Source organism: Seriola aureovittata, chromosome 3, assembly GCF_021018895.1.
Source record: "Seriola aureovittata isolate HTS-2021-v1 ecotype China chromosome 3, ASM2101889v1, whole genome shotgun sequence".
In the NCBI taxonomy this organism is placed as follows: Eukaryota; Metazoa; Chordata; class Actinopteri; order Carangiformes; family Carangidae; genus Seriola; species Seriola aureovittata.
In genome coordinates this window covers 17,788,727-17,799,118 of record NC_079366.1, presented here as the reverse complement: position 1 = coordinate 17,799,118, position 10,392 = coordinate 17,788,727, and the positions used below count along the sequence as shown (strand labels likewise).

The 10,392-nt window shown below is 40.8% G+C and overlaps 1 protein-coding gene across 9 annotated transcripts in view; it reads right to left on the bottom strand.

Annotated features, from left to right (window-relative positions):
* Positions 1-191: 191 nt before the first annotated feature.
* apbb2b (amyloid beta (A4) precursor protein-binding, family B, member 2b) overlaps positions 192-10,392 on the bottom strand; it is a 49,806-nt gene continuing 39,605 nt past the window's right edge. For 5 of the 9 annotated variants that reach the window (XM_056371274.1, XM_056371279.1, XM_056371281.1 and 2 more), the window contains 5 exons: positions 8,940-9,027; positions 7,059-7,141; positions 6,780-6,902; positions 5,708-5,887; positions 192-4,379 (listed from right to left, as the gene is read on the bottom strand). In XM_056371274.1, the coding sequence (XP_056227249.1) occupies positions 4,209-4,379; positions 5,708-5,887; positions 6,780-6,902; positions 7,059-7,141; positions 8,940-9,027 (645 nt within the window). In that variant the 3' untranslated portion in view covers positions 192-4,208. Of the gene's footprint in view, positions 4,380-5,707; positions 5,888-6,779; positions 6,903-7,057; positions 7,142-8,939; positions 9,028-10,392 lie in introns of all 9 variants that reach the window. The other 4 variants (XM_056371278.1, XM_056371282.1, XM_056371277.1 and 1 more) reach the window with 3 other exon arrangements.

Sequence of the window (10,392 nt, the reverse complement as noted above, 5' to 3'; positions counted from 1 at the left end):
TAGTGAATACTTTTACCTCTTAAAACTTTCTTTGGTTGAACTGCACACAACTTGTGTTCTGAGGCATCACAGGGCAAAAAACACTGGGAATAAACCAGGTCAAAGAAGAAAAAAAAGAAAAGAAAAAAAGATGAAACAATAAAAATAATCATTGCTTGAAGCCCTAACACAGACACACAAAAGCCAGGTGGTGTATTTTATAATGCTGTTTATTCTCACAATTGGTTACATTGATAAAGTGTACAAATCAGTGAGCAGCAAACGGAAGCCAGCACATCCATCTGTGGGAAATGGAGTGTGTGTGTGTGTGTTTTTGTTGTTGTTGTTTATGTATGTGAGCTTGACAGAGACGCTGGGAGTCCACTGCTGTTACCATCATCATCATCATCATCGTCTTCCTCCTCACCTTTCACTCCTCCTGTTCAGACCAGCAGTGGACCTCCAGCTCTCAGGGCACTGTACAAGGTGAAGATATATTCCTTTATCTGCCTTTTTCTGCAAAGCGGCGCTTGTTGTAGCATTGTGAGTTAACCAGAGACTGAGACAACGACACTGAGTCAAGAGACTTTACTTGCCCCAACTAATAAAATCAGTATATACCTTTATAAAATAGAATAAATAAAATAAAAAATATTTCTGTTCAGTACATACAGTCGCTCTTTCAACCGTCCAAGGGCATGCAAGGCTTTTTATGACTTTCCATTTCTCGAGATCAAAAGAATGCATAGATAATTGCTCAGTTAAATTCAGTATCAACTTAAGTGACAACTGTGAAAATTTCCAATCACCTCTCCTGTTGTCATTATTTGCTCTCGTATTTTTCTTATCTACAACAATGTATATCAGTATTTTACACTTTGGCCATTTGGTGAGTTGTCAAAAAAGGCATTTCATTTCAAGAAAAATAATAGAAAAACTAAAGACATTCAAAAATGAAAAGATAGCTTATAACAATGATTAATGCCAAATATTACATTAAATGGATTTTATGTACACAACACATTTTAGTCATCTCATTCATATTTCAACATCCTTGTGACAAAAGAAGGTGACATGGCTGAGTTTTCTCAACAAAATCTCAATTACACTCCTAGTTCCTTCCTCTGTATGTTAAATGTTGAGTTGAATATTAACAGAGAACAAGCAGGTCACAGCTTCAGCTGTAACAATCTGACCATTCACGAAGTCCTGTTGCTACGCCTGTCCAGCTGTCCTTTCTCACACAGCACTTATCAGGTTACAACGACAATGGAAGATTTCACTCTCGAAATCCGCAGTAATGAATTAATGGTTCTTTCACACACAGAAACAAATAAAGCAGCCTCTCCTTTCTAACTATCGACTGTGCATTTTGTCGGCTGAAAGATAAACTAGCAGATTTAATCAGCTGTTTGCACCTACCATAAGCTGCAACTCTGAGTTAGTTAAAGATTGCTATTCAATTTTTCTCAAACTGACTAATTTTTAAACTAGATCCTAGTAAAAGCGCTCCTGAATATGCACTTGATGGGTAATACACAAGATTGTGCTAAAAGACAGACACTAAAGCTGCATTTCCCTTCGCAAAAAGTCAGTATCACCAGCTGATGATAATGTAACTCACATGGCAATTAAGGAACAGCAGTGCAGTTATATAAACGAAGATGTAATTATATATAATTATATATTAATAATGTTATTCTAACATAATCCTTGGATGATGCTGATTATAGAAAAAACATACTTGGAAAGCAACAGTGTGTGGATTTAGGTTCATGTTCAAGAGTTTGGCTGAAGCTGGTGGAGTATAAATTTCCCACATTAAACAAACAGCAGGACATTACTCTGCACTCTGTTAGACCGTCATTGTGGCTCCTACAGGATGGACGTTCCAGTCCTGAGCGCATGTTTTTCTATATTACTGTAGCATACTGTACATCCAGGTCACAGAGTTAACAACTGGTTTCTCTAAAAGATGACTAACACAGAAGCTGGTTCAACAACACACTGAGCTGACAGTTTTTTCAGAATCCCCAAAGACTCCTTCAACGAAAAAAAAAAAAAATCTTCCATCTGCTGAATGATAAAAAAGATTTGAGACTCTCTCTGTCCAGGTAGTTGGCTGGCTGCCATCTTTGTTTTGACTCATAAACAACTTTTATCATTCAGCGAACTAATGATTTTTTTTTCATCCAGATGGTTAAAGAAACCTTTTGGGATTCTGGAAATACCTCCATGAAAATGGTAAGTGTCTCTACCAAATGACATGCTCTTTGCCTTTCGGAAATTACTACTGTATGTATCAAGTCAGTTAACCGAGCATACTGTTTGACATTTACGTTATAGCATATAAACACATGCTTTATTCCATTCCTTTCAACTGTGCTGTTTTGATTTTGGATTTGGAAAAAGCCACGAAAGAGACTCCACCATTCAAACTGTTAGATAGCGAGTGTCTCTCTTACTCCTGCCCTGTCCACACCGTTTCTGCATGTGGAGAGATCCAAAGCTTGACAGGCGGTTTAGCAAAAGGTCAGATGTTCAGCATCTACCTGTTACAATAAAGAACTTCACTAGAAATTATCATACATCCAAGCTTGTTGGATGTGTGATAATAAGGAGCTAGAAGTGAATAGTTGAGATTTGTGTGAGGAAAAAAAACACAAAAAACAGAGAAAGAAGCATGTGATCTTGTGGCACTGATGAAAGTAGGTGTACAGTAAGTAAGTAGGCAATGAAAGAAAAAATGGAAGGCGCATTCAAGTGAACAGAACCCTGGAGACAGACAGAAAGCAGCCCAGGAAAGTCCTGTTGATTTAAGTCAACATGTCTCTCTGTTGGCTGGAGATAAAATCGCTCTCTCCTTCTCACCTCCTCACAGTTCAGACAACATTATCGCAACCATACCCAGGTATAAAAACACATTCCTCAAGTCTTCTTTTTCTCCCTCCAGGCTTTCCTATGCTGCCAATCCTCTTTTATTAGTGGACAAGAGGTCTCTGAGGACTGATACTGAGGTGGGATTTAAAGTCAAATTTCCTCCAGCATGTGTATCAAAGAGCAGCAGCAGCAGCAGCATGCTGACGTCTCCGTGTTTGGAGCAGCAGTCTAGTACTGTTTACCAGAACGCAGGGGAGCAGAGGAGAGAGGGCTAACACTGTCCATCCCTGCGTCTCTTCCTCCACTATGGCTATCGTCTGTCATTTTCTGAGGGATAACAGAGGAATAAAAACGAGATGTAAACATAAAGCATATGTAGGATGTTCTCGGGTGAAAGGTCACCGCTCGTTTAAACCCCTCCAGGCTGATTCTTGCACAGTTGATGAGAAAAAAAGAGATAAGAACACAGGATAAACAATGTGGCTTCTGATTTCTCACCCCTTCAGTCTCTGAAAGCAGCAGCAGTGTATTGATATCGTCTAGTATGATTCACCTTTCTATAAAAATTTCATGCAGGATCAGTTGAACAGATGAGTGTGTGGACTGTAATGGCCAAAACTCTTTAGCCTGTAGCAGCTCCCTTCTTTCTTTTGTTCATTGCTTACTGATCAGACACGAAAATCAGACATGATGGCTTTCATGATTCCTTCCTTCCATTGACTCACTAACTTGTATGTTACAGGCTACTGAGGATAATGAGAACGAGGGACAGAGGGGGGGAAAGCCACTACAGACTAACAGGACAACCAGGTGAATTGACAGCGGGATGTGGCCAGGTGTGCAAGGTCATGCTGGCAGCACAGGCATAGACACAAATACAATAAGATCACGGAGAGATCAGCAGTTTGGGCAGCAATGAGCTCACTCATCACACGTGCTGTGCTTGAAGGAGCACTTCCTACTTCAATATTTGCTCTCTTCTCCGCACTCCTTCTCTGTGCTGAGGGGGATGAGAGTTACTTCTATGTACACCAACACCGTTACGATCGTCATTCAGAAGTTTCTCGTGGTTGTTCCTTCTTGATGTGGGGGTTGAGTCTTTAATCATCTTAGTTATTTTGAGGAAACAGACTTGAATTGCTGCTCAAGAGTTGATAAAACTCTTGAGTTGAAATTCCAAGTTGCTCCAGAAAAGCGAAGGTATCGTGACATGGTTTCCCAAACCCTGGGGCTTTGCTGTGTTTCAGTGGTTACTGGGGTCTGTGGTGGCGACGGGTTTTGGCAGCAATGTGACTAGTTACCATGGTGACTGGGGGTTGTGGCAGGGAGTCGGTAGTGCTTCGCCGTGGTTACTGTGGCAACTCGGTGACGGGTCTCTTCTGTTTGAGGGTGTCGATGAGAGACAGGACCCCTCTCTTCACGCTGGTCGAGACCCGACGGGACACTGAGTCACCAGGTGGCAACGAACCGCAGGCCTTCTGGGAGGGGGGTCGAGCGACCAAACACTTCTGGTACCGCAGCTGAGGGAGAGTGGGAGGGAGAAAGGGCAGGGGAGAGAGACATAGTGTAAATAACAGAGAGTTACAACTGCTCAGTACAGGACTGTGAAGGGGTGTGTGTGTGTGTGTGTGTGTGTGTGTGTGTGTGTGTGTGTGTGTGTGTGTGTGTGTGTGTGTGTGTGTGTGTGTGTGTGTGTGTATGTGTGTGTGTGTGTGTGTGTGTGGGAGTGAGCGAGAAAGAAGGAAAGCTGGACTGGTGCAGGCAGCTAGCTGTGATCAATAATAATGACTGATGCCTCTTGTCACAGTGAATCAGTTTTAGTGTGTGTATGTGTGTGTGTGTGTTCATATATCCAAAGTTCTGATGTGTGATCAATAGCCCAGCCAGCGGTCGACTAATCTTGTGACTCACACACAGCAGAGACGAGGAAGATGAGTAACCTCCACTAATGGGCTGCATTAGAGCAGAAACACCACAGAGGGCACTCTGGGCAGTGATTATGGACATTATAATGATAAAATAAAAACACATGAAAGGCATCATAGGGTGACTAAGTCAGTGGACATGTGTCCTCTTTGAAAACTTTTCTTGCAAAGCAAAGACAACATGTAATACAATTTAAACACTTAACTTTAAACAGAAAATCTATCCCAGATAACTTGCAAGGACATCCTCTTTCAGAGACAAAGGATGCTGAAAGCACTATATTTTCACTTTAAGTGGCTTCTCTTGATTTTAATGCATGTTTTACACCAACAGCGCTTTGACAGAGGGTCCCATTACAACCTGAACAGAACATATCGGTTGAACGGTAAAACACCCATCTGTCAAGACTGAAAAACTAAACCCAGACTAAACTATAGTCAAGGACATTCACTCACAGAGAGAGAGGCTCTATATGTCTACGCCTGCCTGTACTTCCAGTGGATGGTGGTGGCTTAAATAAGATTTGCTAGATTCAAGCATTTTTGCATTAGGAATGAGAGGCCCTTTTCATAAAACCATCAGGTTATAATAAGGTTACACATATATAAATTCATTTGTTTGTTTTACGCTTGAATTTTCTGGGTTGTGTGTGTTAACAACCTCCTAACCTCTTTACAGTGCAGTACTCTCTACTCTCAATACAGTCTCAAGACTAAGGTGACCACTTGACACAAATTTAAAACTGAGTTAGCATTCATGGTTTTGTTACAATTACACAGATTACACAATTTTCATTTGAAATTTAAAGGTGGATCTAAGTGCACGTTGGGAAATTCCTTCATTCCATAACTAACCCAGTAAGAGCAGGCTCAGAGTATTGCTGTTGTGTTTTCAGCTCCTGTCTTCTCGATCAGTGACTCACCATACAAGCTGCCTGTACAGCCTCCGACACACTCCCAGCGTTAGGCTCGCACCAGAACACGTGACAGTCAAAACGATGCCCGCCAGCGTCCATGATGAAGGCAAACGTGTGCACGTCACGTCCAACCCCCATGAAAGACAGGAAACGCACACGACACTCCACCAGCACTTCCTCTTCATCCTGGTCAGAAACATTGGTGTGTGTGTGTGTGTGTGTGTGTGTGTGTGAGATTAGCCACGATGTCACAGACATGCAGATGGGAGACATTTATAATTCACATTTACTTGTATTTACCTTAGTTAACTGTTCTTCTGAAACATGGCAGAATCAAAAAACACAATCATGCGACATTTTTCTGTGCTTCAAAGAGTTACACAAATCCATACAGGGAAGCAACCCATTAAAACTGCAGCCTCCTAATAAACAGGTCCACTGGAGCAGCTGGGCTTTAAGTGCCTTTCTGTTAAAGCTGAAATCCATAACTTATTTAAATGAAAGGAGGGGAAAAAAAAAAAAAGTAATTTTATGTCATCCGCATGGTTGATCATTGTGACGACTTAATATGCAAATTTAAGATGAGTGGAGCTGTTGTCTGTGAGCTGCAGTTCACTCATTCATTCATTACCCTGGTAGCAGTTTGCTACCTTTCTGGTTGACAATCCACTATTTTTGTAATTTAACACATTGAAATTAATTCATTAGAAAAGTGCAAAGACAACAGAAAAACGCAGTTGGAAATAAATGGTTGTTGTGTTGTTGTTGAATTTAGACAACACTGCTGTAAGTCTCCTTGTCCTTATCTGACAACAAACAAAGTTGCTCCTTAAACAGAAGTTGTTGTTGCCCGTACATCAATTTAATTACCTTTCGCTACCGAAGAGGGCAACAATGTACAGGAACTTATGAATCTCCGCTTTAAGGGAACGGCGGTTGTTCTCTACAAAGGAAGTTGCGTCAAAATCTCCCAATAATAAGCCAAACCTCTGCAACTGTTACCGAGCAAAATAAGGGAAACTGGGGAAAGTGGATATGTAAAGATATGTACAAGGGCAACAGCAGTTGTGTGTCTGACCTTGTCTTTGCTGATGGTGACAGTAGCATCTGCCACGTTGAGAGCTACTGGAGTCCAGTCCTCTTTGTTGGAAGAACCAATTAGACTGTCTATAGCTCCGTTCAGTATGTCCATTCCTGGACCAGAAGATGTTAAAAACAAACCAAAAATTAACATTTAAATTAAAAACATCATTGAAATCATACTGTCAAACACTCAACATCAACCTACAGCATATACTTTGCATTACATTACAGTGTGCATGGGTATGTTTGTGTGCGTTTGTGTATCAAACTCACCTATTGGTCTGGCCACGGGCAACATCCCAAGGTAGAGCACCTGAAACTTCTGAACCAGCTCTGTCTTTGGTGTGGGGAACTCTGCTGGGGCGAAGCCGCACACACATTTAATAGCTGCTCATAAGAATAAACATTTAACTTCGTGTAGATAACTACCGATAAACATTTGGAGATTGTTCCTCAAGCGTGGCCTGCCAGCTCAATATTTGGATACTCACTCTTGTCCTGCTGGCATCCAGATCTAAATGTCACAACATTTCTAGATGAAGGATAAGAAATTCCACTGACTGAATAATGGCTGTGATGTTAAGTCATTCTGGTCCGTGTGTTTGTTTAGTTTTCTTTAACATTATTCGCTTTGCCAAAAAACACACATTTTTTTCTCCTTAAGGCATCCCTCCATGTGATGCAAAAGAAGTTAGAGCAATTCTTTAACTCTGCTTTTGAAAGATGACTTAAAGATAGAGTTTTTCACACCTATCTGCTAATTACTGCAAGTTAGCATTTTATAAAAGGACACTGCTTTTCTTTGGACTTGTCACATATGTTTATGTAAACGACATGGTGCAGTACAGCCAATTATTTCTCTCTGGCAGAGTGACAAGGAGAGAAAACAGTGACTGGTGAAAGAGATAGCCTGTTATCACGTGTATGGCTAAATGAGAGAACCAGTTGTTTCTTTTTTTTATTACAAAACAGCTATTTGTTCAAATATATATATGTGTGTATGTGAGCTATACACTTCTCTCCTACGCTGTCTCCTGAAAGTACAACAAAGTGTGTCTCACTGCCACCAACATCCCTTGGCTGGCTACATCTGTCTGGTTATACAAGTATATAAGGAACACACTCCATGTCTACTCTGTAAATCTGATCATCGCAAAGTCAGATAATAAACACTGGACCATCAACTCCTCTGTAAACTGCAAACAACTGTTAATGGTACCCTAGTTGTAGAGCTATGGAGCAATGTTTTTACAAGCGGATCCTTGCTTTGTTTGTATTGTGCATGTGCATGTCGACAGTTGGCAAAGGTAATGCATAATGAAAGGAAGAAATATGCGAAAGGCAAGGAAGAAGAAAACTACAAGAAATATGGATTTAAACAGTTTTTCTTTTTTTTCTTTTCATGAGGAAGGACGTGCATTCAAGACAAGACATTGTGGTGAGTAACACTGACTGCACATTTTGTTTACAAGAGAAATCCGTAGGACACCTTTAAGGTCAAATAGTAACATCCATCCATCACTTACTCAAAGTCATGGATGTGGATCTTCCAAAATACATAGATTGATTTTAATGATTCCAAATATAGGACGACCTTCATTATGAGATTTTCTCTGACAGCATTTTTCATCTTGGCTGGTTGAACAGATTTTCTCCCTGGTTCCCTTCAGCAGCGCAAGTGTTGGGGGACGCTGGGACACTGGTTTGCAGTTGTCATTATTTCATTGCCTCTGTGGCACCATAACACGTTACATGAGTGTTCAGGAACGCCTGCAAGGTAAACTGGACTCAAGAAACACTTTTGGTGACTAACTGACTCACCATGAACATACTTGAAACACTCACTAGCCTAACCAAAAAAAATACTGTCTTACATTCAGGCCAATACAGTATTCATCAAACTGCCGTCATGCTCCGGTTTCTAACTCGTGTTGATTTTGGACAATGTGATGAAACACAGCTATTTTTTTTTTTTTTAGATTCTCTGCTCTTGCAAATGACCAGTTTGAATGCATCCAGTGTGCCAGAGAAGTGATAACCCCTCACTTATCACATTCACTCACACACACACACACACACACACACACGCACACACACGCACACACACGCACACACACGCACACGCACACACACAGGGGTACTGTATGAAGCCTACCTTGTAAAGGGAGATCTAGTCCTGCCTGCATCCTGTCCTGGAGAGAGCCTCCTGCCATCGCTTTGGCATTCTTTCTCTCTGTCATTATCTGGAGAGAGAGAGCGAGAGTTAGAGTGAGAGAGGGGGGGGGGGGGAGCAGAGCTAAAGCAGGTACAGAAATATGAGGAAATAGCTCGTAAAAACAGCAGAATTGGTATAACATGTCAGAGACACAGGGGAGGAGGGCGATGAGACAAAATGTGAGAAAGTGCAAGATGAGGGAGGGAAAAAAGATGAAAGAGTCAACAAGAAAGAGCTGAGGAAAACCTAGAGCAGCTTCGCCCCTGATACTGTCAAAACGTCTACCCGTTTCACCTGGGGAGCACCCACACACACACACACACACACACACAAATACACTCATACACACTCACACACACATTAACCAGGTCACACTCCCTTTTCCAAAGCAGGGTAAAAGCTTTTCCTGCAGCACTTCTCACAAAGAAAACACATGCAATCACAGAACCACACAGATGAAAACAGGAAAGATCATCCACACACACATAAACACCACACATAAATTATACATGTCCTTAATCAGAGAGTTTGTCACAGCAAATCTGCATCTGAGCAACCCCTGTCTTTGCCTTTCTTTATTTATCCTTTTTTTGTGTGACAAGTCTGTATTAAACAGTCACAATGATCTATACAATAGGTTGACTGTAAAATGTGGGGCAGTGAGTATGAATATGAAGGCTGTGAAGACAAACGTCTCCTTTTCTCTCTAAAGAATGACATTTCAAGAACAAATATTGTTTAAGTTGGTGGTCAAACAGGGTGTGTATGCACAAGAAAGAAAGTCAGAAATAATCTTTTATTCTACACAGAACTGAACTCAACACCAAATTGTGAGTCTATATAAATAAAGAAAGCGCCTCTCCAACATTGTATTAAAATTCCAAAGCTATAAATTTGTTTTATTAGAGCAAAAGTGGAGTGTGTTAATTCCAAGTGGGTTCAGTGAAGAAAGCAGACAAAATACTGTTCTTCTAGACCTGTTTATATTCATCTGTATTCACCTAAGAGTGGTCACGCAGTGCAGAGAAAGCTCTCTGATAACTGTGTTTTGGTAGAAAAATACTTTGTATTGCCTGATATTTAGATGAGTTGAATCTTGGATGGAAAGCAGACACTCTGTGCAAGGATTAAAATGTGTGCCTCCACTGTGTCATATGATAAAACAATACATTTGTTTAATATGATAAAACAATACAAGCATTTTTGAGACTGAGCATTTTGTTTTGGAAGTTGGTGCTATTTTCTTATTTTTGGCAGGTTTCAGGTCGGTTTTTATGTAAAAATGAATCGTGATAATAACCATAAACACATTTTTCTTGTCTTCCAGCTTTCCCTATTTAGTGGTAGGAGAAACGTTCTGCCAACAAGTCAACGCTTCATCTGAGCCCACTTG